The sequence below is a fragment of the Pseudorasbora parva genome, chromosome 1, assembly GCF_024679245.1.
Source record: "Pseudorasbora parva isolate DD20220531a chromosome 1, ASM2467924v1, whole genome shotgun sequence".
In the NCBI taxonomy this organism is placed as follows: Eukaryota; Metazoa; Chordata; class Actinopteri; order Cypriniformes; family Gobionidae; genus Pseudorasbora; species Pseudorasbora parva.
In genome coordinates, this window is record NC_090172.1 from 26,605,991 (window position 1) to 26,633,664 (window position 27,674).

A 27,674-nucleotide genomic window follows, 5' to 3' on the forward strand; every position below is an offset into this window, starting at 1 on the left:
TCAAAAGATGCCAAGGCACCGTCAAGTGACACCCATGTATCCCACACACACCCCATCATCTTCATAGAGATAATCGACTCGCACAACCTTTCCTTTTCTTCCTGCTTTCTTCCAGAAACCGACAAGCCTGCTGTTTAGCACAGGATCAGTTTCTCAGGTAATGGACTCATTTTTGTAAGCTGTCGCCATCGCTGTGACTTGCATTTTATGTTTCCAGCGCGATGCTTTCTGACTGGTGGACGAAGTGATTTAGTAAGCTGTTATAAACGCGTTGATAGTCCAATATAATAATGGTTCCCTGACAGATTGAGCACATCATATCGATAGGATAACGCGTCGTTCGTTGTGTGTATTATTACTTCGCGTTCGTGTCGACGGTTTTAGCTGTCATATGTGCTTGATACGAAAAGTGGGTTTTGGGAGATACGTAGCTAAAAAGCTAAAAAACACGAAAATGTCACAAACCCTGTAGTAAGCAGCCATCATTCATTGGTATCGACATTATGTCATCTCGTGTGTTTGCAGGGCTAAACCAATGAAATGCATGATGCGATGCAACAACACATGATGATCAACATAGAACTGAAGCATCTTTATGGGTCATTCTATGACCTGGTCGCGATTTAAACACTTTCAGACAAACACTTTGCTTTTCATGCCATCATCACAAACTAAAACAATACCCTACATGTTATGCTGGAATGACAGTTTTATACTAGCCTTGAACAATTTAGTGAAACTGCAAAATAGGCTACTTCTTAGTTTTTTATTAAATTGATATTTCTACAGATTTTTCAATTATCACTTGTTTAGCTAGCCTACAAAAGCATGGGTTGAACATGAAAAAAATAGAAGGATAATCACCAACATTTGAAACATTTTTTATAATCATATATATAGGCCTACCTAATTAGCCACTTGTATGAAAATAGGCTTATGTATTTTAGCCTCTAGTCTATATTATATAAAAAAAAGAAAAAAAATAAGAAGCATATTGGATAATAAAGCAAGAAGAAATTGAGGGGAAAAGGCCAAAAAGGTCAAAGATCAAACAATATTGATACAATTTATCAACTTGTGAAATGAATCCAAATAAAGATACTAACTTTTTATTGTTAAAATGTTTTCATAGCCACTAGTTAAGGTCATATGTTGATATTTGTTGTTTGTCTTATTTTTTTTTATTTTTTTATCAATGCAAAGAACAGGCTACATAAATAAAAAGTTGTTTGTCTTATTGAGACTCTGCTTTTAGTGGGCGTGTTTTATGTATTTTGCTATGGATCAATGGCGGTCGTGGAGCAAGTTGCAACAAGACCCTTAAGTTAAGAAACGCCTACTAATAATACCCTTACAGTTATAAGCAAAAAAGATCTTATTTAAGGATTTTGCAGCTGGACATTGGTAAATAATGCGGCCTTTAAACATCTGCGCAGTCCCAAGTCTTACCCGTAGTCAGACTACAAATCCCCGCCCCAAGCTTCTCGCTCAGCCAATCAAAAAAGGTGTTCTAGCCATTCGGCTGAGACAAGAACTTTTACAACCAATCAACAGCGAGCATCCCTGCAGGGTTTTTGCCGCGAAGTAAAAGCTTGCACTAAGGTTAGGCTGTGAAAGTATACAGAAGTCCTGTATGCCCTGTAAAATGTTACGCTTCGCTGATATGGATTAACACCTACCAGGGATCCAGCAAGTAAGATCACAATTATCTTCCGCTGTGTTTTACAGGAAGGGCTGATTTGTTTTCAGGCTCTAGTTGCAATGCCTGCTAGTACATGCATCTCCGCGATAAACCTGTGAAATGGCTTTCATGGGAAAATGCGTTGTGTAGTGGACATGCGCTGCGAGTTTTAACATATCTATTTTAGTCTTGGAATTGTTTGCATCGACTTTACTTGTGGGATTTTACTCTCGACATTGAGTGCCGCAGATGGCAGGAAATCTTGCGAGATCTTACATTTTATAAATTAAATTGTGCTTTTATGTAAAATGGTAAGCATCTAGGAAACACGAAAGTACTTTACATTAACACATAATCCCCCTTAAATTCGCAGACTTTTTTGTTAATCATGTTATACACAGAAATTAACAATAATTTGGAAATGTTATCAATGATGCACACTCTCATGATGCACAGAACTTAAAGGAAAAGCTGTTTTATTCTACGTGGAGCGACCCGCCCCCAAATGGGCGCCGCCATGTTTACATCACATGGCCAGGCACAATAATTTTTTTTTTTTTTTTTAAAGAGATTTTAAATTAAATGGATTCATGAGCAAAACAAAGTAACTCAGGAAAGTACTGATGAGCATATTTTAGTTTTTCTCCTGTTTCTTTTAAAAGTATTAGAAATTAAAAAATAAGTTCACAAATTCATTAAGAAAATTAAGAAAAGAAATTATTTTTTGTCTAATCCTTAATCACTATGGTACACGTATAATAACGTTTTATATGCAGACTATTTTAGTCTGGTTTGGGTCGCATTGCTGCAGAAGAGCACAGTACCTACATGAATTGTTATTAAAGACATAAACAGAGAGAAGTAGCTCCGACTACAATGTTCTTCCGCAAGACACATACATTTTTGTTAACTGCTAGAACGCCAAAAGTTATCTCTGTCTCTCTCTCTCTGTGTGTGTATATATATATATCTCATCTCTATGTTCTAACCCTCCTCTTTAATCTCTGTGTATGTAGACATCTGCTAACCCTGTCCCATCCTTATGGATCCTGGTGAGAGTGATCTTGATTCAAGTTTTCCTCAGACAGAAAACCCCTGCCTAATAGTTGAGGATTCCCAGCCTGACAGTGTGGCCTTGGAGGACGACCCGGACACCAGCTACCGTGCCCTTCTCTCCCGTCGCCTCTCTAACCTGCAGCCCACTTCACAAAGCCCAGTGCTGGTGAGGCATCACAGGCCATAGTGTGATATACTTTTCATTTATTTTTAATAAAAACTCTGAAAGCTGATAGTGAGTCACCCTGTCTTTGCAGGAGCTGATTTCTTCCCCTACGAAAAGTCATTGTTTACAAACTGACAGTCAGATTGATAAGAGTGACAATACCACCCACTCAGGTAAGTTTATTACTTCATGGACTAAAACATTAATTTATTATTTGTTTTGTAATACTTACTGACAAAGGTTTTTTTATTTGTTTCAGACAATTTGCAGTCTAACCGGGGTTTAACAGCTACAGAGCATAGTCAAGTTTTTGAAGTTTGCTCTCTTCCTGTTTCAAATAGGTGCTAAAAATATGAAGCTGATGTCAAACTGCATTTACACCTTTTACATTTTCCAAGCAGCGAGAAATATTTAATTTAACAAAAAAAAAAAGAAAGTAATGTTTTTTTTGTAATTGTTCATGCAGAAGTGTTACAGAGCACATGGAGCCTGAAGCGAACTCCACCACAAACTGTACAGAGACACATGGTCAGATGTCAAACAATATATGCATGTCAGACAGTGCTATTTTAGCATTATTTGTAGTTATAGTTTTTATAAGTATTAATAGCCATGTGTAGTATTTATAAATTGTCTCTTTATTTATAAATTTTCACTTTAATTGTAGTTCAAGTTGTAGTAATTTTGTTATGTGTTTTGCTAGTTAAATTTATATATATATATATATATATATATATATATATATATATATATATATATATATATATATATATATATTAGTTAAGGGATGCAACAATACAGTTAGATGTACAGTAGCATTTAAGTGTGAAATTGAATGAATAAATGTAGGCTAAAATTAAAACGACATAGTCTTCAATGTATAATATACATTGATTAAAAGCTACTGTATTATTACGTCATTCAAGAGCAGTGAGTGTTTTTTCTTTGTCTATTTTAATACCTATAATTTTAGAGGTGAAATGTCCCTTTCAGGACAAGCATTCACAATCACTAGTCTACGCTGCTAAGACCTGCTCGCATCTCATACAGACACACGATTTTACTTTCACTTTAGACATAACCGACTGTGTTTATATATGTTGTGTTTGACAGTATTAGCGCTGTAAGACTACTTAGTCCAGTAATCACGTGTCTGACAGGCGCTCACGCGCTCAGCGCATGTAAAACGCGAATGAAATGTTTAACCGACAAGGCTTGAAAAGTGGCTAAGCACCCCCTAACTTTAGTGCATATGATTGGATATTTGCTCAAATCAGCATGTAGACTCACAGGCACACTCAAACAGAGCCGAAGTAAACTGAAATAAATATTTAAAGCAAGGAGAAATAGAAATACTTAATTAAATGCAAAAAAAATTTTTTTTTTGTTAAAAATAAAATGCAATTCCTAAGCGCGTATTGAACCGTGAATGCCGTAACGAACGGTTCAATGTTATATTGAGTATTGTGGCATCCCTTATATATATAACACTTCAACTTGTGTCTACACATTGTGTCTAATTTTCATTTTTTTAAAGTAATTAAAAAAAATCTAATATCTCTTATTTCAATTATTTTAATAATTAGTTTACTAAAAAAAATGCTTGGCAGAATAAATGAATGATTGTGTTGATCTGATCACAGAGATGTCTCAGTTTGGTCTTTTGGAGCTGTCGGAGAGCCAGGGTGTCTTTGAGGAAGATGAGCAGGATGGAGCTCCTGCAAGTCAAAAAGACAGTCAGAAGCCAGCCAGCCAATGTATGTTTAAATTTTGCTGCAACCACTTGATCTGCTGCCCATTAGTCAAGTTTTTAATGGGTTTCTTTTAATTTTCTTTGTCAGGTGGATTGAAGAGTTCAGAAAAGACATCATCCAATCAGGATGCAAATTCTGCAGGGCAAGAGTTTTTTCTTTTTCAAAAACAATACTGCTGCACAAGTAATCGTAAGAAAGATACAGAAAAACATAAGAGATTATGATTAAAGTTTCCATATTTAATAATTGTGAAAAGTATCAACATTTTGTGCAATAATGCATTGCTGAATCAGGGGCTTTAAATTAGTCTGGGAAAGTTGTAAACAATTTGAGAAATGTTAAGGGATTTTTTTGTTTTCATAATTGTGCTGTCCTAACTAATGATAACTTGCCCAGTTTTTTCACTTTGACATTTCCAATTTTCCTGATGATTTTGTAGGTCAGAGGTCAGTTCAAGTTGTCCTTCGAAGCCTCAGGATGGGGAAAACAGAAAGCTCAGTATTCAGGCTATATTGCACTCTCAATTACCTGACAGCCAAGAAGATGAAGAAGATGTGCTTGTTTCCTCTCAGGATGACATGTTTGAAAAGGAGAGAAATGGTGTGTAGACTCTAAATTATTCCACTTTCATTATGTGTTCTTGCTTAATTATGTTTTTTGTTTTGCATATATATATATATATATATATATATATATATATATATATATATATATATATATATATATATATATAGTTTTTATTGAATCATGTTCACTATAACAGGCACCAAGGCAGACAGCAGCACTTCAGAGCTTGAGAAAGAACACTTGCCAACATCCACACCCGCACAAAGTCTTCGCTTGCTTCATTTGTCTGGACAGGGCACACTTGTACAGGAGAGTCTTTCGCAGTAAGTGGCTATTCTTAGCATGATTTATTGATATATATATATATATATATATATATATATATATTAGGGTTGTCAATCGTTTAAAATATTTAATCGCGATTAATCACATGGATGTCATGAGTTAACTCGTGATTAATCACGATTTAATCGCACATTTTACCAATTGTAAATGTATCTTAAATTAAGTTTAAATTAAGTTTTTATTCCTCTAATCAACATGGGTATGGACAAATATACATGCTTTATGCAAATGTACATTTATTATTAGTGAAACCAAAGTTATTCAATAATAATTAATACAGCATGAAGACTAGACGTATCAAAGGTCACAGATGTTTATCTAAGAAATTGTTCGTGTCTCTTAAGCCTAAACTTAAAAATCAAGAGTAAGTAGTGATTTCTCTCATTTTAAGAATATAAAGGGAGTTTTTACACTGGCAGTTTAATTCAGAGCAGGGCACAGTTCGTATGAAAAATTGGTAATGTGTACCAGTGAGCGCACCAGAACCACACCCTACCTGGAAGAGGAGAGGTATGGGAGGTATCTACCCTTTAAGAGATCCGCATTCCATATTCAACTGTCGGTATTTCGCGTATGTGCGCCGAACTGGGCCGCGCGATTCACGTGAACAGTGTGAAGAACACAGACTCGGGAGCGCGCTTGTTCAGGACAGTAACCTGTGCATTCGTTTTAGCCGATTGTAATGTATTTAGTTCAATAAAGCACATGTACTGTAAGCGGTGATGGTGTTAATGATTGACCTCAGACCTGAGCGAGAGTGAGCTGCAGTGCATCGCGCTCAGACTGCAAAGAATGTGCTCACGTAGGAAATGCTGCACTTTTGGTTTAGAATATTAATGTTAATGTCAACCCTTTTCTTCCCTTTTAATGTTTGCTGCTGCATCCTTTGCGTCTGACTGCTCTCACTTTTTCCAACTACAAACAGAAAATGCGCACTGCGTTAACGCGCGTTAATAAATTCAGTGCCGTTAAAATGAATTTGCGTTAATACGTTATTAAACGTTAACTTTGACAGCCCTAATATTTATATATTATCTATAATATATCTTATATCTGACATAGCATATATGCAACATAATCTCACTTTTATCTATGTATAGTGAAAAAAAGTTAATTATGGTATTCAGTAATTGCCAATTTTCCTTCATATCTTAGGCAATCTGTTGACTTTGTTGCTGCCACTCAGGACAATTTAAGCCAAACACCTTATATTGTCCCAAATTCACCCACAGAAAAAGAGCTGAGTAAGTGTTTCATATATAGGCTTTTGTGATGTAAATGATGTAAATGAGCCAGTATTGCTGACATGGCGATAAACTGAAATACCATTCTTGTGCTGTAAATGTTTTTTTTAAACGTATCCCTAAATTATTCCATTTAGATTATAATGAAGCTGCTGAATCCCCAATGGACACATCAGCCCCCCCTGAGGACCAGCAACAAGGGAGAGAGGAGGAGCCGATGGACATGGACCCCTGCCCCAAACCACAACCCACAGCCTCCACTCCAGTATCCCAAAATACCCCTGGATTTGTTCTGGAGAAAAGCCTCTCTGTTCCCAGCCAACCTGAATTCTCACATGTAGGCATCAATTTTTTTTAGAGTTAAGATGCAGTCGCACTGGCTAATTTTGTGGCGAAATCCACACCATTTCAGCATGAGGGAGAAAGTTTCCCCCACACAGCTTTCACAATGGGTTCAAGCTGGTGGATTTGCCAGGTTGACCAACAGAAAGTTGTTTGCTTTTAAAGTTTCTTCTGTGTAAGCTGCATTTTAAACATCTTTGCTTTTGACAATGGACCTATTTTGCTGAAATTTCGCTAATTTGACCTCACCTTTACTTTTGTGTTTAGCACGTGAAGTTTCAATGAAATATCTCTTGCACATTCTTTTGTTTACAATGTACTTTTCATGTTCTCTCAATGTAGGATGTGTTTATTTCCACTCCAAGTCTTGAGTCTGGAAACAATAGTCAAGGGACTGAGAGCTCAAAGAGGAAATCATCTCACCAAAACAGTCCATCAGTAACCGAGTCAGCGCCTCCCAAGCAGTGCAGCCCAGCAGAGCAGCTAAAAAAGTCTTCAAGCAGCTTCGCACAATCCTCTGAGGGTACTGGGTGCTTTCAGTTGAAACTCGACAGTGAAAACAGCAGTTTTACTCAGAAGACACAGTTGTTCATTGTGGAGGAGGATAGTCAAGCCACACAGATCGAAGGAGAGGAAGAAACTGTTGATGCTGACAAAAGTATCTCAAGTCCTAAACATCATTCCCAAACCTCAAGAAAGAATGGTATGGACTCTGATCCCAGTAAAACATCAAATTCTCAAAGTCTTTCCAAGGTGCCTGACTCAAAAAGTACAAGTGCTTTACCCGAAAAAGCAGAGGACTGTAACCCCTCTCAAAAGCTCTCACAAGCTTTTAATGTAGGAAACCAGAATATAAGTGCTACTCCAGTTGCGACTCCGTCCCAGCTTTCTGTCGGTGCAGACTGTGTTTCAGACACCCCTAATTTACCACAGTCAACTAAAACCACAGTTGCTGGCTGTTCTCAAGTCCCAGCATCAGCTGACAGACCTGTAACCCCTGTTCCTGTCCCCAAACACTCTCCGTCTCAGTCAGTCTTGACTGTGTCATCCCAAAAGAACACAGAGAATGAAAAAGAACGGGCTAGTCAAAGCCAGAGACTCAGTCAACCTATGACACACAGCCACAGTGTTAGAAATGCTGAAGAGGAGGAGCGGATGGATGAAGGTGAGATCCAGAGTATTGTGAAGGGTGATGAAACTGCAATCAACCTGGCTTCGTCTCAGAAACAAGTACTTTCTCCAGAACCCATGGAGGAGGAGAATGGGGAGAAGGAGGAGACTTCCCAGTGTGTACCCAGCAAAGATCAGCACTCTTCCGGCAAAGAGGAGCACTTCAGCGTCATGGTGCTAGAAGAGAGCCTGAGGATCTCTCAGGAGAAAGTAAAGGATGGGAGGTCACAGCCGTTCATAAGCTCCTCGCAACCTGTGAGGGGCTCCGTGCCGGACAAACGTGAGGCCACAGCAAAGATCTCAGGGTCTCAGCCAGTGGGATCATCTGAGGTTTCACCTTTACAGCTTGAGAAAACTAAGTCCCAGAGCACACAGCCCAATGATTCAGGACAGCACAAAGTGAACTCTGACAATGCCTCCAACAAAAGTCTGAGCGACAGTTCTGGAGGTGGGATTAAGCTGCAAACAAATGATCTATTCTCCCTGCTGATTATGTAACCTGTCTTCAGTAAATCCAACTAGCTGTTTTCTTTTCCTCTCTTTCCTGTCCAGAGCTTCCGTTTCACTTTACATTGCCCAAAGAGGGTGAGCTGATCCGCCCAGCAGTGAGTGCAACTCCTCCACAGATTAGTCAGCTGAAAAAGACACCGAGGCACAGCACTCCTATTGGTGAGTGTACCTTTCTTTTTGTTACATAACCTTTGGATAGATGTGTTTAAATATCAGTATTCTGAGCTGATGCTGCACACCCCTCCCTCTTAACCTCCGTGTTCTTGTTGTGTGTTTTCATTTCCTTCATGCCCTTTTGATGTCTTGCAGAGATGACCTCGTTCTCAGAGCCGTCAGAGGCCGATGTTACCAGGGAGACGACAATGGCAGCAAGCGAGATTTCGGTAGAGGAGAGCAGAGAGGGTGAAGAACCAGCTGCTGCGGACCAAGATGGGAAACTGAGTCTCAGGATGAAACTGGTGACCCCAGTGGAGGAGGGCAGCTCGGGCTCAGAACATTTCAGCCTGCAGAGTAAAAGCCAATTTTTGTTGTTGTTTTTTCAGGCACATTGACATTTTCACTCATCATCTTGCTAGGGGTTTGCTTTATATATATATATATATATATATATATATATATATATATATATATATATATATATATATATATATATATATATATATATATGGATATATAATTTATATATGGATATGTATATGTGTGTGTATGTCTGCGATAATATATTGTGTTTTTTGTTTTAATAATGTGCGATCTGACATTATCAAGTCCTTCACTTTACAAAAACACACCTAGAGAGTGCACACATACACTGTGATGTAGTCTAGTAGGTAAGACTAGTGCGCTTGTGCATTTAGAGGACGCTTCCACTGTATGATTTTAGTCTTATTAAAATGCATTTCGAAATGGTAAGGGGCAAAAAAATAATAATAATAAGGTGCAAAATTTTTTTCTCCAGCATGGTTACAAATGTGATGATTTTATACAACAGTATAAAAAAAAGAGGTTAATATTAAGTGACACATTTTAGACACTAAATTACAAGTGACAAATTACAAGTTTCAAACCAAGCCACAGGACTGTTTTGCATCTCTGAGCAACACATGGTGGTGTTTCTTTACTTAATGAATAAGAGTAAAATGTTTAGTTCTGGAATGAGTTTTCGCTGTTTGAATGAATTGGTTGAAACTCAATGACTCACACATTAACAGTGACTTGCTGTCAACTACTGGCAGTTTTACTTTCACATTTAAAGTATCTTTTTCATTTAAAAAAATGTTTCAAAAATTCATTGTTTTATGTTTAAAATGTCAAAATATTATGTATGCATTTCTAAGAGCATAAAACGTATAATTTTCTGTGTACATTTATTTTCTTTTATCTTTAAGAAAAATATATATTTTATATATTTTAAAATAAATTAATCTTTATTTTAATATTACTTTTTTATTTTATGTACAATATATTACAATATAAGAAAATATTGTATTTAATGTTTTCTTTAATTATGTTTTTGTTTTTATTAATATAGTCATATACTGTTCAGATGTTATGAATTAATTGTATTCGTACTGTTTTTAACAGCATATTCCATTAAGCTTGATTTTAATGCTTTTCCAGAACCACCATTAACAGATGAGGAAGGATCTGTCTCCAAGGCTACCACTGTTGCCATGGCTGTAACCAGGTAACCTGCAGTGGTTGCTATGCAGAAGCTTATCAGTGGGATGAATTCATTTTTCAGCTGTCACTCATAGCTGCTGACTCACTGCCTTACTCTTCTGAACACATTTTGCAGTACATATCCTTAATAATGCCTCGACACTGGGCTTAATTTCTTTTAAATACTGGACAAAACAGCAGATCGTAGTGTTCATTGTTGGGACATGATGTGGCATATTATATCCCTGTTTTTTTCTGTCCTTTAGTCCTTCCGTGTTTAGTCGTGTTCGGGAGGCCCACAGGCAGGTCCAGGACGATGCAGAGTCCAATGATCCTTCCCTCAGGTACCACACTATCCTGAAATGCGTGTCACTTTTAAATCACCTCTGGCTGTTCATTAAAGATAAAAGTATATTTGTTTACGCAGGACAAAGTAATGTCATACTGATTTGCCAGTCAATATGCTCTCACAATTATATGCTCTTACAATGAGCATCTGTGACTGAAAATTGTGGGCGAATGCAAAAATTATTTTGATGGACTGTGCAAGTGACATCTGACCACTGATTATAGCATTTATAATACCGTCAGGAAATTGTTGTTGTTATTAATCCCTAATGCATGTTGTTTGTAGTATAGAAAGCCCCGTTAATTATAATGTTGTGCTACTCAATTTGAATTTACATATTGTAAAAAAAGATACTTTAAAATTGGTCTGTGAGGAGTCACAGGAATGAAATGAGAACCATGCCTTTTCTGTTGTCAAAAAATAAAAGGGTGAAGCGCAGCACTGTGTTCAGCTCATGAGCTTGTGCTTGGCTGCTCGCTTTGCAGATTCTACATGAGTGTATGAAGTGTACAAACAGTGTAAGCATAAAGACCTTTCTCGAGTCACAAGACTGCATGTGAATAGGCTTGAATATGGCACAACTGACCTTGAATTCTTTTTCGTTGAGGTTATAAATAGAATTCCCTTGATGTTGGATATCTTTAGAAACTTAAAGTAGTTTGGTGTCACTCCTGCCTTGTCAGGACTGTATAGAGCCATACAACAGAGCATGACCCATTTCTGCAGCTCAAGGTTGGGATGATTTTTGCTTTTTGTCCTTTGTCTTTGGCCTGCATTTCTTAATGTGTTCATCTGGTGATCTCTTAGATTCTTGTTAAAGGTGCACTGTGTACATTTTAGCGGCATTTAGTGGTGAGGTTGCAAATTGCAACCGCTCATCCCTCCCTTTACGAAGAAACTACAATGGCCAACACTTGACAAAGATGTCGTCATCTGAGACAGCAGAGAGTAGCTAGCTCTTTGTAGAAACAGGATTGCGCAAAATGGTAACTTCACTGTAAGGGGACCCGTGGTGTTTGTAGATAGAAATGGCTCATTCTAAGGTAATAAAAACATAATGGTTCTTTATGTAAGGTCTTTATACACCACTGAAAACATAGTTATGTGTATTATATAAGAATTCTTTCAAAAAAGCCATAAATATTACGGCTTCCTGGTGAGAACATGTGAGGAATTGTTTTGAAAGCATGTGGGAATTGTTTTGAAAGCATGTGGGAAAACGGGAACCGGAATGATGATTCGCCCACAGGGCTTGCAAAATGTATTGCTCAAACAAACAATGATTTAGCTCTCATCCACCCTGTTTTTTTTTAATTACGTGGCCCACTCGATCGCTGGATATAACCGCAAACCATGCATCTCTCTCTCTCTCTCTCTCTCTCTCTCTCTCTCTCTCTCTCTCTCTCGCACACACACAAGCCTCACTGCAGAGTCAGACAAATCGGCACGATAAACTTCTGCGATTGTATTTTTCCTTCAAATTCAAATGCTATATCACTATTTAAGTTAGTCTGTCTTAAGCTTATGCGTTATGTTTATTGCGTGGAAGTTTGTTACGGTTTGGCTCCACAAATCGGTGGGCAGGGCTACAGAATCAGGCGTGTTTCATCACCACACTCTGACGTCACAGCTTGGTCACATACATGATCAATCAAATAAAACAGAAATCATGATAAGGCCTTTAAATGGCAAAGGCTGTGTTTTAATTAATGTACTGCGTGTTTCAGAGTAAAGTGCTGTACTGTGTTGTTGTTAGGGATGGGTACCGAAAACCGGTATTAAACGGGCCCCGGGGTGAATTTTGAAAGACCGCTGTATCGATAATTCTGCTGTCGGTACTTTGAGTGAGTGAGTGAGAGTGAGTGAGTGAGAGTGAGAGTGAGAGTGAGAGTGAGAGTGAGAGAGAGAGTGAGAGAGAGAGTGAGAGAGAGAGTGAGAGTGAGAGTGAGAGAGAGAGAGAGAGAGAGAGAGAGAGAGCGAGCAAAAAACGACAGAGGACAGAAACGTTAATACGCATTATTTGGGGTATTTATGATAAACTATGCAGTGTTATTTTTCTAGAATTCTTCCTGAAATGAAAGCACTGTGTAGGCCTATATAATGTGTATTTTTGTTAATTGTGTGTGTGTGTGTATATGTATATATATATATATATATATATATATATATATATATATATATATATATATATATATATATATATAAAATCTCAAAAACTACCAATAAGAATACTGTTAAAGTACCGGACCGATAAGCAGTATCGTTAAGAGTAGTAATACCGTTAAAATCCCTAGTTGTTGTTGTTTTTTTTACATGTAATGAGCTCATGATCCAGCGTTTTCGTTGTCTCAGGATGGCTTGGTTTGCAGCAAATGCTGCTATTTTAAGCTGATCTTAGCTTATCTGAAAGTTTGGGTTGTAAGAGGTACAATGACCCACCTTCTAAAACTTATAAAGCTGGTTTAATGTATGGAAATGAAAAAATTAACGCAGCCATATATTAGTGTTGTTATTTTACAGTGAAATATTACTGCACAATTACCATCACACACCTGTAACTAATAGATAGGTGTGTAGGACGAAGGATACCCAGATCCAAAAATCTCAATAAACTAACAAAAGGAAATTTGCTGGAAATTTCCTTTTGTTAGTTTATTGAGACAGTGAAATATTACAAAAGCAATTTCTTATTTTGTTTAATATTTTTATTATTTAATATGTTTCTTTAATAATAATACTAATCCTAATAATAATCAGTTTTGGTCAAATTTTACAGCCCTACAAACAAGCACAGCAACAGTTTTTTTTTATCAGGAAAAATTGCAATAGTTTTTTTGTCCCCTAATTGGGCAGCCATATGCAAGTGACTTCATTTAATATATTGTTCTTGTCTACCACTAAGTGAAATATTAAAATGATTAAATCGTGCACTGTACTAAAATTTAGACTGCTTAAACTTCAGCCTTTACTTACTTTTATTTCCACTTCTCCAACAGGCAACCAAGCCAACTGTTCTGTTCCACCAACACTATTGACTCAGGATTGTCTCCTAACTGCCCCAAAGAGACTGCAGGCAGCAGAAACTCCGGCCGAGTCACTGAAGCTGTATCTCTGCATCCTGGTGGTACGGAAGCAAACTCTGAACCTCTGGTCAGTGGTCTGTCCTCCCCTGCCAGAGAACCAGAGGTCCTCAGCACTTCTGACAGACCTCGAACACCTGTCCGACAGAGAGCCGTGTCACAACAAACTAGTGTGGATATCAGACCGACTACAAGCCCATCCAGCAAAGTAAGAAAGTAGTTGGTTATTTTAGGATAAATTGAATGATAAAATGCTTTAACATGTGGCATATGTTACATCTTTCTCCTTTGTTCTTTTGGTTTGTCAGAGAGCTGTCTCTCAGCAGACTAGTTTTGATCTGTCTGGACCACATAACCTGTCTGGAAGGGTAAAAGTCTTAACTAAATAGTTATAATCACTCATGTCTTTTTGTAAACATGTTAGGTATCGCAAAGCAAGAAAAAAAAGTCCTCCATATTGCCATAACTTAAAAGAAATTCAGTATTATTAATTATTAAATTATTAAATAAGGATGTAGCTTTTTAAATGTATCTTCAAATTTGATTCACTCTTATAGGGCGAACCAAGCACACCCACCAGAACCCAGTCAGGTCCATCATTGCGTAGACATGTTCGCACCATCCAGGAAGTTCGAACAACGGTCACTCGCATCATTACAGATGTCTACTATGAAGATGGCAGAGAAGTTGACCGCAAGGTTACCCAGGTAAGATGCACTGGTTAAAGCTGAACTGATCTAGTGAAAATGGTTTTGGTTCAGGCATGAATATTTTTTTTCCATGAGCAAAAGTTTATAATAATAGAGAGGATAGTATTACTGAGTAGTATTTGGCTGGTCATGTGATCTCAACATGGCAGCACCCATTAAGTGACATGGGACCAGATTCACGTAAATCTTTGTAATCCCCAGCTTGATGGGGGCTCATCGCTTGTATCTGTGTGTGTGCTACTAGAGTAAAGGCATTTTGTGTATGTGCGAAATGTTGCCAAAAATGTTGAATTCATTAAAAAGTCACATGACCGATTTGTGATTTGTTGTTATCAATTCAAAGTACTTGTGTACATCCATAGCAACAGTAATATATATGTAGTTAGTGTTATCTTTATATTTGAAACAACCGAATAATTTAATGAAACATTTTTAGCTTTGGAGATATCAAGACAAGTTGTATGTTACACAAATTTTAAGAGGTTATACAATCATTATTAAGAACATTCTTATTATTTTCAGGAATTCAAAATCTTCTTATGTTTTGTCTTTAGAACATTCTTTAAAAAAAAGATTACCTGTATGATTCTGGAAAATATGAGAATCACAATTTCTTGCTTCAAACGGAGATCACAATTTACCCACAATTCTAAACAGATGATAACAAAATAACTAGTTTACTAGAGGTTCTGTTAAATTGCAGCAGTCTATTTAAAATGTTTACATCTGAATTTTTTTTGTGTGTGTGAAAAAAAAAATAGTTTGAGTGAATGATTCAATGACTCCCTCATAAATACTTCACTTGTTTTATTACTGGATGAATCTGCATTTTTGAACAAATTACTATTGGCTGTGTCCAAAATTGTATACTCTTGTGGAGGTATTTATTTTGAATAAGTAATTACTTCACTACTGATAAAAATTTACATTCTGTATAGTATGAGGATGTGTAGCATGAATCAAGTTACTTTCATAAAGAAATTTTGCTCTAAATTGTTATTTATATTCTTAATAATGTTTCATGATTCAGCCCCAGCTGCAAGTAAAATAAACCTGCTCTTAGGAAGCTACTGAGTCTTAGCTGAAGATATAATATTGAACATATTTGAGAACTAATTAATGGATTAATCACATTTTTAATGATAAAAATATTATTGTATGCACCTTCAGTGTGTGTAAAGGTTCTCAGTCCTATGAATGACTTGCATATCAAAGTAAAATAAAAACATTGATAAGGGGCTGAAGGACAGATTAAGCTGTTAAACAAACCTCTACTATATGTTTTCTCTAAGGAATCAGAGGAACCCGTGTTGGACCGCTGCGTCATAGATAATGACATCTCCCCATCCCGAACAGGAAGCTCGATGACATCAGGAGACCTGGCTGATGTCAGTTCACTCTCCTCAAAGGCTCCATCACACCACAGCTCCAGTGGGACAAGCAGCGGGGGCCTGGGTCCCATCAGAATGCCAGATTTCCTCATGCCCGCCAGCCGAGGGGCGAAATCTGGCCGGTAAGAAGTTGTTCTGTTTTCGTGTCTGTTACTAACAATCTGCAGTTCACACACCAGTCTCACAAATGGTCACACTTGTAGGGCAGTGGTTGTGTAGAATGTCTTGCATGCATGTGTTTGTTAGAATGTTTCTTCAAGCATGTTCTCAACTTCTTGTATATAGACCGACACGATATGATTGTAGTATCCTCTCATGGCTGCTGCTCCCATACACATTTGGTTGAGGGCGTTTCAGCTGAGCGCTTCCTCTCCTTGTGTGTGTTTGAACCCCAGGTGGGGCGGGTGGCAGCAGCCAAGGACACACACTGTGGTGGTGGGGTCAGAGGTGACGGATGCACGGGGGTTTCGGGTCACCACCCAGCTGAGCCCCCGTGGCCGTGCCCGGCGAGGAAGGCCTCCTTCCCGCAGCCCGCTGTCCAGGTGAGGTGCTGCTGGGTAGGCTAGCAGGGTCCGAGACACTCTTTATACTCACAGTTAGCAACTAATTTATAGCCACTTCATAAAACCACTGTTTTTAATCATCTTGCATGAATCTTGCCCATCTCTCCAATGTCTCAGACAGTAGTTTTAAAGGGGTGATGAATTGAGAAATCAACTTTCCCTTGAGCTTTTGTTATATAAAAGGTCATGGTAATATAAGAATATCCTGTAAATTTCAGAGCTGAAAACATAATTTTTAGTCAAAGAAAAGCTTTTAAAGACACCAGGCCCAGAAAATTATTGTGTGCGCAACTTGACGTCATCGAGTGTCGAAACACCGCCTCTAAAGAATAATAAGCACGTCTAATTCATTAGCCCTGCCCACCGACTCATTGGATCATGCTAGCCAGCAGCAATAAACATGCCGAAGAAGATAGCAAAATATTGCATTTTTCCTGGTTGTAAAAGAACACAGTCACTGTATAAGCTTCCTTCGGATCATAGTATTAGGAAAGTGTGATACTTCATTTATTTTTAATGAAGTTCCAACTCATTTGGGGAAGACATTGTACGTGTGCGCTTCATTACACCGCGGAATCGTTTGTAAACAAGTCTCAGATCGATGCTGGATTTGCAGATATATTGAGATTAGAACACAATGCTGTGACTTTTTCTATATTGGATCTGACAGGAATGGTGCAACACACTTATGTGAGTAAAACGTCTTTTTTAATGTGTAATAGTATTCCGTTTATGAGCCCTGTGGTTGAGAGAATCGAGGGAATTCTGGTTGCCGCTTTCAAAACATTCCAGCCCTCACATGAACTGAACTGACAGCTGAGCTGAAGCTCGTTAAATATGCAAATCTTCTCCAATCCTAGCCGTGGTCGTTTACTTCCAAGTCTTCGGTGCAGCACTCCCATCAAAACCCAGCGTTCAGGAGAGATCCTCAAAACCAGTGTAGAAAATAGCTTATTACTTATTAGTTATCATGTTTTTGAATGAAAAAAAAAAACACACAAACGTCATTAGTTGACCTCAGACAACAGTATAAAAAAATTAAAAAGCCAGTTCATGACATCTTTAACTCCGTTCTCTTTTCTGGATCATTGATAAGTGCTCTGTTAGTTTACATATTTAATGGGTGATGTGATGAGGATGGTGTCACAATCTTCTCTTTTTATTACTATCTTCCCCCTGCTAATACTGACTCTCAGAGGTGGCAGGACAGGGCAGAGAGGTGGTGCCCATGGCCAGGGAGCATCATCCTCAGAAGAGGAACCCTTTGCCCAAAGACATGCCCAAGCGCCGGGCAGCCCAGTAGAGCCCATTGCTACGAGCCGCTCTGATTCTCTCAACACCACCTCCCCGGACAACAGCACTGGGTCCAGCAGTTTTGTTGGGTTGCGTGTGCTGGCCAAGTGGTCATCCAACTCTTATTTCTATTCTGGGAGTATCACTCGAGACCTGGGAGAGAACCGTTTCCGCCTTTTATTTGATGACAACCAGGAGTGTGAAGTACAAGGAAAGGACATCTTGCTCTGCGACCCAATTCCTCTGGAGACGGAGGTCACTGCCTTGACAGAAGAGGAGTACTTCAATATAGGTAAGCAGGACTAAAAACTATTATGAACCGTTACATTTATACCATGATGTATTCATATAACAGGTCAAATTACTCAATGTTGTATCATGGTTTTAGGGTCACAGTTTCAGTATGTGCTAGAAAATAAAGAATGTATGAAGAAATAACTACAAGCAACAGCACAAATAAATACAATAGAGCAAAGATACAAATGAAATAAACAGTGCTTTATGTTCGATTAATATTAAAACCAGCAATATTAGGAATATTGGGCTGCTGTCACTTTAAGGCTTAATGCACGGATCCAATAAACGTATACACAGGCAGCGTCTTTTGCAACTGTTTACGTACACTTGAGACTTACGTCTATCTTTCTTTTTCTATATATGTTTCTGTCTGTCATTCTATCTATCCTTATCTTTGTCTGCCTTTGTCTGTCTTTCATTTTATCTACAGGTCTTCAGTGTCTCTGTCTAATGTTTTCCTGTTTTTGTCACCTATCTATCTACATACATGTCTGCCTGTCGTTCTATGTATCTTTGTCTGTCTGTCTGTCTGTCTGTCTGTCTGTCTGTCTGTCATTGTATCTGTCTTTGTCTATGTATTTTTGTCAGTTTCATATCTGGCTGCCTGTCATTCTGTCTATCGAAAACATCCATAATCCATTTTGTGTTTTTACCATTAAAGTCTAATGATTTGGTTATTTTGTGTCAAAATGCAGAAATAATAATAAAAATGGTATGTGTTAGGGTTAGATATAATTACCTAACATGTTTATATATATATATGTGTGTGTATTAATGCACTGTTAAATAAAAAAAGTACTCTTAATATACGCTATAGTAATAACATTTTTTTGGATGTGTAACAAATTAGATTTGTGCATTAGGGCTTAATATAATTAACCTGCTGCTGTCTGTGTCATTAATGTTAATCAAAAGAGGGAATCACTCACTGCTCTTAACTGAATAATTTTTTTTAGCTTTAATAATAATGCGTTTATTTTAAATGAGTCACTATGTTTACATTTGATTTCAATTTCAGTATTATTTTTTACTTGAATGCGTCTGGTAAAGAGATAAAATGTAAATCACTGGAAATTTCATTTGTTTCTTTCTTGTTAGTTTTTTACATCTGTGTTTTTATTTTTAATAACAAAGAAAATAACTATATTGTGATTTATTAATATAATTATTATTATTAATAAAACAATTGGAGGAAAATATGTATATGCATTATCACTTCATAAAATAATCGTTGCCCTCTGAATCCTAATCATGGAGATTCTCACCTCTACTTACTAATCTTCAATTTTCTGTGCTTTTCTTTGTGTCAGGTTTGGTGAAAGGTCATAAGACTCAAGACTCTGAGTTCCTTTACTGTGTGGAGAAAGATGGTCAGAGCAAGTGGTACACCAGAACATCTGTGATTCTCAGCATGGAACAAGGCAGCCGCCTAAGGGAGCAGTATGGACTGGGGCCCTACGAACCATCTACACCACAAACCATGGCATCTGATATCAGCCTTGGTGAGTCTTCAGCTGGACTGTTTTGGAAACAAACATCTAATATAATGAAATTCTAGCAATTTACTAACTCCTCCATAGCCAAATCCATTTGATTTTTTTGGTATGCCTACTTCTAAATCTCTTAGAATGGCACCAATTTTGTCACATTTGGTGTTACTGTGTCATTTTGTCCTCAGATAACCTGGTAGAAGGAAAGCGGAGACGCAGAGGAAACTCAAGTGGACCAGGGACCCCTACCCGGAGCTCCAGCAACAGCCCAAGAAACCCAGGGCCTTCTGGGAAACGAAAGCTCATCAGTGGTGGAGAGGACGAAAGGACTCCTGCCAAGAGAGGACGCAGGGGGGGAGGGGCCAGAGTGGGTACGGTGCCACTTGTAGACAGACTTTATTAATTCAACAATATGGAGCAAATCATTTGCTCCGTTTTAGCAGAATGTTTTAAACGTCTGATTTTATAACCCATATTTGTCTTTTACTCTTATGGATTTTAACAACATTTTATTAATTTTAATGTTTATGAAATGATGTTTTACATTATCTGTAAATGTATTTTCAAATGAACTCAAACATGAATGACAAACCAAATGAGTTCCTTTCTCCTCAGTGTTTTTGTTGTTGTATGTAACCGTCTGGTTTTACAATATAAAACGTCTGATAGAGCACATGAAGGTATGATCAAATACTGCTTTTGATGTTTAATGGAGTGCAGATCTCCAGCTCTAAACAGCAACTGGTATGTGGCATAACATGCTTTTTTCCTTTGTCTGGGTGAGCACTCAACAGGGTAGATGGGAGTGGTGCTTGTTTTTAATTCCTCACGGTTCATTATTCTTTATGGACTCTTTGAACCTGACTGTTGAAACTGGATGTGTAACAAAGTAGTGTTTATGTTGTTTCTTATTTATCTTTTTGTTTTACTTTAACAGGGCACCGCCTTGCTTCTTGTATCACATCTGGGAGTGACGCAGATCTGCCCCGTGAACCCAATGACCTGGTAGCGACACATGGACCTCTGCCTGAAAACTCCTCTCTCTTCATGGGATTTGTCTTCATGCTGACAGCATCCTCTGAAAGTGACAGAGACTCCAACCACCAGACCAGCGACGAGGATGAAGGTGAGGGGTAGTGTTAACATGTTATCTCCCCTCTACACTGTTCATTACGGTAAACGTGCTTCTACACCGTTACGGTGTGCCGGTAGGTTGGCGTATGAGCAGTGTGTTGAATCTGCGTGCAGGTGACGGTGATGGAAGTTGTGTAAAACTTTGCCGTGCACTGAATAAAGTTGCACGAACTATAAACGTCGTGTTTATTTGGAGTAACAGGTAGAACAAATAAAGACTGCATGTGTTGAGCATTAAGAATAAAGGCATATTTAATTTAATAATAGGAAAATAATATCCTAATAATTATTTAAATGTTTAAAAATATGAAGATATATAGATGCCCATTATAGTTAAAATTATTTTCTGTCTTGTATTTTATCTCAAAATAAAGGATGTCATTTTATTCCACATGGAAATGAGTGGAAATAAGTTAATACAGCCTCTTATTTACATGAGGTAAACATAATGCTGCGTGGTAATTTTAACATGTATAATTGCTGTGTAACGGCACATTTCACATTTTTTCTTTTTTCAAATTTCAAATTAGCTTTTCTTCTATTTATTTTTTCAGCGGTGATGTAATGCATTGCTCTTCTAAATACTTGCCAGCATTTCAGTTATAAAAGTGTTGATTTTAATTTTTAAAATGCATCCAAATTACAGTGAGGCGCTATTGTTCGGTGCTCTGCAGTGGTCAAAAAGGATTTAATCAGTGAATTTTGAAGTGATATATTCTTAAACTCAGAGATGTGGATTTGGATGGCAATTCAATTACCACACCTTGGTGATGCAGATGGAGGGAGAAAAACACTGACCTTCTGGATTCAGATAGCAATAAAATCACAGACTAGCCCCTGTCAATAATGAAAATCTCTTATGACCCTGTAACTGTGGAAACTGTATTTGTGCGGTGTGCGCATACCAAAAGATAAAATCTGATTTGAAGCCTGTGACAAACTCATTAAACTGTTTTAAATGTGGACTTTATTTAGCATTCATGTAAACACTTTTCGGATTCATCAGTGAATCATTCTGAACAAAACGTGTCCATGTAAATGTAGCTAATTTGCTAATTATTTTAAAACATTACTGTTTATGTACTATGGAATGTGGTAAAAAATAATAGAAAGGTTCTAGACTAATCCTTCAGAAATCGTTCTTCTTTTATTGGACAGTGATGATGTAGTTTGTCTCTTCTCAGAGTGTGTGCAGAGAGCCCCATATAACAAGCTCTATACAGTGAGACAGCTGGAGGCGGGAGGAGGAATGATCCTGCTTGACTTTAATGAAGAACAGGTGAGCTCATATTCAAAACAACCCCTCTCTTCTGCAAGAGCTGCACGGCATACTTTTTGCTGTGTGCGCATTTTTTATGTGTGTGTGTTCTGCATCGTCAGTGTAAAGCAGCCTATCAGAGCTTGCTGATTGCCGACCAGCACTGTCGGACCAGGAAGTACCTGCTGTGTGTGGCAGGTGGAGTTCCCTGTGTGTCTCAGATGTGGGTGAGGGACTGCTGCCAGGAGAAGAAGCTGCTCAACTATAGAAATTACTTGCTTCCTGCTGGTCTGGGCCCAGAGGGACACATTGTGGAATGGTAAGAGCTTGTCTTGTTTGGATTAGACTCATTTTCATCACAGTAAATCAGTTAGCCACTGGCTAATTTAAAAAAACAGATGTTTTTAGGTGTGATTTTAAACTCATAAACTGTAGTAGCGGCTCTGATATAACTAGGTAAGCTATTCAGTTTGGGAGCAGCTACAGCATATGCACAACCTCATCTTTGTTTTAATCTAGACCTCATAACTATTTATATCTTCTAACTAGTGCATCTCAGAGTTCTTTGATACTCAGTCTGGAGATCTGAGAGAGAAGATGGCATGAGACCATTCAATGACTTGTATACTAGTAAGAGAATGATGCCAAGACACTTAAGAGAGTAAATGAGTAACGCATTATAAAAAAAGATCACTGAAAACTAGATGTTTTCAGAATTAAACCAAGCCAGTACTGTATCTTACACATTCTTAATGTCACCATTAAATAAATGGAGTAAATAACTTAAGTACACAGCTGTAGACAAGCCCTTTGTTTATGATTGAACAGTCAAAAATTGACTGGAAAACAAATCAAATTAAGACTGAATCGCTTTTCCAAAAATGTTATTACATTTATAGATTTTACTTATTTTGTCTTCTGTGAAACATGTTGTTATTTGCTTCTTAAGGGCTGTACTAAATGGGAAAAATTAGCTTAAATCAAAATGACAAATTTACACATCCTGTTTAAAAGTTTTCACCCCCTACTCTTAATGCATTGTTTTTCATAGAAGCTTGTTTCTGACACTAAATATAAAAAATACAAAAGGCAATTGCAACTTTCACACAATTCAGAATTTTATTTAAACATTAAGGTAAAGTGTAAAAGGCAATTCAATTACATTAAAATTCAAAGTAATCACTTTGGTAATCTAAAAAAACTTTTCAGATGTAACTTATTTATTTACCAACTATTTAAAATAGAACTGATGAAATACACTTATGAAAATTTAAATATGTAACCAAGATACATGTATTTTCTTACTCCCCAACCATGTGTATACACATTATGGGGGAGGAGAGAAATTATCACGTATGGACTCAATGTGGATTGTGCCTGTAAAATTCAGATGTTTTAATGTTTTTGATGATCAGAATTTTTTTATTTTGTTGAATACAACAAAGAAAAGCATATTTTTTTGCTGCCAATCTAAAAAAAAAAAAGCCTTAGGTGCTTGAAATTTGTGTGAATAAGTGTTTTATTGGGTTCCCTGTCCTCAGGCATCCTCGTTGTAACCCTTTTAAAGCGCTGAAGGTGATGCTGATATCAGAAGATCGTGTAGATTTGTGGACCTCTTTGCTTTCCATGGGTGGTGCAGCAAGAGTTCATCACCATAAAGAAAACGGAGACATTTCTGGTAGGTTACAGTACCTTTAGCAAAATGTGGAGGTCTTTAAAAAGGTACACTATGTAACTTTTGGCAATTTAGCGGTTAATAAACAAAACCGCAAGCGTCTTGCGGAAGAACATTGTAGCTGGAGCTACTTCTAAGTATGAGGAGTCATGCAGGTACTGGTCTACTCCGCAGTGGAAACACTTATAATAGGTGTACTGTTTTTGTCAGGATGAAACAAAAACAGTTTGAAAAATGAATTTATGATGTACTTGCTCATTATATTATTCTTAATTGTTTCCACTGGTGCAGAGTCCCCTCTCCAGATCATGCCATGCCAATTTGCACAAGTGCAGTTTGGGTGTAATTTGCTGAACTGTGTGCTCGACCATGCTAAATGACATGCCATGACCCAAAGAGTGGACTCCACACCAGAGATGTACTCAGTCATTATATAAATTAAAAGTGTACCTTTTAAGGATGCACAAAAACAAAACCGTGACAAAGTGGTTAACCTTATATGGAATAATGTGGTTGATTTTTGTCATTGACAGATATTACAAACACGAAGTTTGACCTGGCAGTGACAGGATCTGCATCTCCTTCTGAGGATTTGAAACATGTGGCCCCAGACATGCCTGTCGTCTCTCTGGAGTGGCTGATTCAGAGCTTGATCTGTGGAAAGTGCCTCAGCTATGACAGCAATTCTGAATTCTGTCACAACCCGTCTACGTAAACCACCGTCCTCTGGTGTCTTCTTGTGTCTTTTAAATGTCCTCCATTTTAGTGCATGCATTTTACTGTACATAGTTTTTTGAAATAAAGAAATCGTGATTGTTTCACTTGTCTGTTTTATTTCATAACAGATTACAAAGCGCATGGTATTTACAAATAAAGTGTTTACATTCAAGGAGTAGCTTTACTTTTATAGGATGGCTTAGGAGTGCAGCAAAATCAAGACAAGCACTGACATTAAGAAGAGCCTTATAAATTAATTTAATGTACAAATCAACACAAGTACTGTATTAGGCATGTTTTAAGCTGAAATGCACCGTTATGTGAGGTTTGCCTCTTGAGATCTCCAGGCTCCACGTTATAGGCCAAAACTGTGAAAAAATGAACATGTCGCATTTTTGCATAAATCAGCTCATTAAAACATTGCATCACTAATGCCTAGTGCCTACCTTCCCAGCGTGCCTCCTGCCTGTGTGTAGTATTTATTGTAGTCTAGTCGTAACAGGAGCTGTGCCAAGTCCGAGTTTATCTGGTGGTTTCGCACGCTAGAAAGAATCTTGAAGAGCAGAAACGACTGACGACTAAATCCCTGTCAAGTAAAATTACAGCAATATCTATAAAGACCAATATCTGCCACATTAAAAAAACATACACTTTGGTAAATGATAATTATGGCAAACAAATTGGGAAGATTCTGAAATTATTCCAGATGCAAGAATTTATGGAAACCTATTTCTACCACACAAGAAACAAATATTTCTTTAAAAAAATTATTTAATAAATTTGTGTGCAAAAATTTATAATTCTGACTATTTTACTTAAGATAGTTGAAACTGAAATTCTTGGACTGTAAATTTCTAATTATTTTTATTTTTAATTTCAATTTATAATTATGGCATAAAAATCTAGGACTTCCAAGAATACAATCTCACACAAGCAAAGCTACCTTCACAAGAATATCCAGCTGGGCTGCTCCTCTTTCATCCAGAGGCCCAAGATTCTGACTGACCAGGGAACAAAAGTTGTGACACAAGTCCAGAATTTCATTCAAACAGTGAAACACCTGGGAGAGATATAACATGAATATTCAACAAAATGTAAAATCCAGAACATGGGCTACACAGGTTTGTTCTGGACACTCACAGGCTTGAGTAATATGAAAGACTGTGCAAGAAGATTGCTGAGGAAATGGTCATGGGCCAATCGAATGCTCTCAAAGTCTCGTGTGGAGTTGATCTGTTGTAAGAGCTGTGAAAACTGAGACTCTAGAACGTCCACCTGAAGAACAATGCAAGAAAGGCAAAATATATTAATTGTTCTTCTGCTGTCTCAACTGGCATACTAAACCACAAGTATGTTGAAAATATTATTTGGTGCCCAGATAGTACATTTCCCTGGTGAATCAGTGTGCGATAAAAAGAAAATTCTTAAAATATGCCAGTGTCATTGTTTTGTCTCAAGATTTACACCAGTAATGTTTTTTTCCAAAGCACATTAATGAAAGCTACTTAAATATCCTGATTGAACTAAGGCCTAATCTTGATTTAATCCAAGCCCTGTCTTTGATGGCCCTGGGCCATGGAAGTTTTTAAATGAATAAACCAAGAAACATATATTTTTAATTGTTTTCATTATGTTAATAGGGGGAATTTGCAATCAAGAATCAATGTTATGACATCTCAATATGTCCTAATAGTGGTCCACCTTCCAATGACCTATTAGTATGCAAGTACACTTGGGGTCAGTAAAAATGTGTATACTTTTATTTAGCAAAATGCATTAAACTGATGGAAATGTCTTTCTTTTCCAAATTATTCCTATTTCAAATAAATGCTGTTCATTTATAAACAGCACAAATTTCCTGAGCAGTAAATCATCATATTATAATGATTTCTGAAGGATCATGTGAAACTGAAGGCTCTAGTAATGATGCTAAAAAATTCAGCTAAGCATCAGTTTTACGTTCTGTAATATGTCATAACATTACTGTTTTACTGTATTTTTGTGCAGCCTCAGTATTTATTTGAAATAGAAATAACACTTTCAAAAACATAAAAAAATGTATCAATCCCAATCCTGAACAGTAGTGTATATATTTTCATATCACCAGCAAAATACTTTTAGGACTGTGTAGAATGCAAATCAGACGGCCGAAGAGAGAAGAGTTAAGTTGTAACCTGAAGGTAATACTGAAGGTTGTCCACTAGGAAGGCCATATGGTTGCGGAGCCTCCACTTAACTGCATCCGTCTGATTGGATTTAAGATGTTTGCGCTGCATCTGCAAGGCCCAGCAGTGCTGCAGCTCGGACTGGACACGGCGCACACTCAGCAGGTAACGGAACACTACGTTATACCTGAAATGAAGCTAGGGTTAACTGCTGTGGTGTTCATAACATTGATTAATGGAATAATGATATTAAATGGCTAATATGAAACAATGGCCTACTTCTCTAACACAGCAGGAGTGAACAGAATATGTAGTGGCCATTGAACCTTGTAAGCCAATCCTAGAGCTGCCCAGCCAGTGGGCGGAGCCTCACGAGGAGAACTCTCCTGTGGAGGAGTGGTGCCCTCTCGATTCCCAGAAGCCTCTGGAAGCATAATTATCAAATTCCGTTAAGTATTTAATATGGGGAAACATGGTTGGTGAGGGCTAAAAATGGTAGTCAGTAGGCAATACCTTTGCTTTCTTTCCCTTGGTAGTCTATGGTGAGATGCAGGAGGGGCAAAAGATTGTCATCGTCTAGCAGCACTTTATGAGCTGCTTGCTGAAATGCCACATTGACATCTAAAAACAAATATAGCAAATTCAGAAGAATATTGAAGAGGATGGAAGAATTTGAAAAGTGTGATTTCATGCGTTATAAGAAAAATGGATCAATACCATGTTCAGTAACAGCAGACGGTGGGGTTTTCAGCATATGTTGAGCAAGGTCAATGAAGACCTGGTACAGTTCGCCTCGCCCCAACAAGTAAAAGTCCTTTATGATCTAAAACAGCAACAACTCCATTGTGAAAGCCAAACTTCACCAGGAAAAGCGTACCATCAACAAATCGTTCTTTTTACCTTAAGCTGCCCCAAAAGATCAGATTCCTCTACCATCAAAGTCCATAAGTGCTGCAAGAAAAGACAAACAATTTTTATCTGGATACCTACTGATATTGCTAGAGCTACAATGGGGCAAAAATGTATTTAGTCAGCCACCAATTTTGTACAAATTCTCC

The 27,674-nt window shown here is 37.5% G+C and overlaps 2 protein-coding genes across 5 annotated transcripts in view; one reads left to right on the forward strand and one right to left on the reverse strand.

The window, feature by feature from the left end:
* tp53bp1 (tumor protein p53 binding protein, 1) lies at positions 1-24,552 on the forward strand. Of its 4 annotated transcripts, none has more exons than XM_067437426.1 (29): positions 1-157; positions 2,698-2,903; positions 2,995-3,076; positions 3,163-3,244; positions 3,370-3,431; positions 4,547-4,660; positions 4,745-4,799; positions 5,097-5,257; positions 5,421-5,547; positions 6,725-6,813; positions 6,951-7,150; positions 7,498-8,773; positions 8,878-8,994; positions 9,145-9,345; positions 10,453-10,519; positions 10,761-10,838; positions 13,840-14,131; positions 14,232-14,291; positions 14,481-14,630; positions 15,926-16,146; positions 16,420-16,566; positions 17,784-18,172; positions 19,488-19,679; positions 19,856-20,038; positions 20,605-20,793; positions 21,986-22,080; positions 22,182-22,378; positions 23,601-23,737; positions 24,268-24,552. In XM_067437426.1, the coding sequence occupies exons 2-29, from the start codon at positions 2,724-2,726 to the stop codon at positions 24,447-24,449; spliced, it is 5,325 nt and encodes a 1,774-aa protein (XP_067293527.1). In that variant the 5' UTR covers positions 1-157; positions 2,698-2,723; the 3' UTR covers positions 24,450-24,552. The 4 variants fall into 4 exon arrangements, 3 of the variants coding, with proteins under 3 accessions (XP_067293527.1, XP_067293529.1, XP_067293528.1); XM_067437427.1 differs by lacking the exon at positions 1-157 and adding an exon at positions 1,561-1,693; XM_067437428.1 differs by lacking the exon at positions 16,420-16,566.
* Positions 24,547-27,674, reverse strand: part of tubgcp4 (tubulin gamma complex component 4) — a 10,203-nt gene continuing 7,075 nt past the window's right edge. The window contains exons 10-18 of the mRNA XM_067437429.1: positions 27,517-27,567; positions 27,334-27,439; positions 27,130-27,237; positions 26,896-27,040; positions 26,626-26,803; positions 25,592-25,726; positions 25,395-25,511; positions 24,898-25,037; positions 24,547-24,819 (exon numbers count right to left, since the gene is read on the reverse strand). Coding sequence (XP_067293530.1) covers positions 24,807-24,819; positions 24,898-25,037; positions 25,395-25,511; positions 25,592-25,726; positions 26,626-26,803; positions 26,896-27,040; positions 27,130-27,237; positions 27,334-27,439; positions 27,517-27,567 — 993 coding nt within the window. The 3' untranslated portion in view covers positions 24,547-24,806. The remainder of the gene's footprint in view (positions 24,820-24,897; positions 25,038-25,394; positions 25,512-25,591; positions 25,727-26,625; positions 26,804-26,895; positions 27,041-27,129; positions 27,238-27,333; positions 27,440-27,516; positions 27,568-27,674) is intronic.

Bases quoted from the DNA above. Each gene is read 5' to 3' on its own strand.
- tp53bp1 (XM_067437426.1), top strand. From the start codon at position 2,724: ATGGATCCTGGTGAGAGTGATCTTGATTCAAGTTTTCCTCAGACAGAA. The intron at 16,567-17,783 runs GTGAGGTGCTGC...ACTGACTCTCAG, and splicing joins TCCCGCAGCCCGCTGTCCAG to AGGTGGCAGGACAGGGCAGA. The intron at 18,173-19,487 runs GTAAGCAGGACT...TCTTTGTGTCAG, and splicing joins AGAGGAGTACTTCAATATAG to GTTTGGTGAAAGGTCATAAG.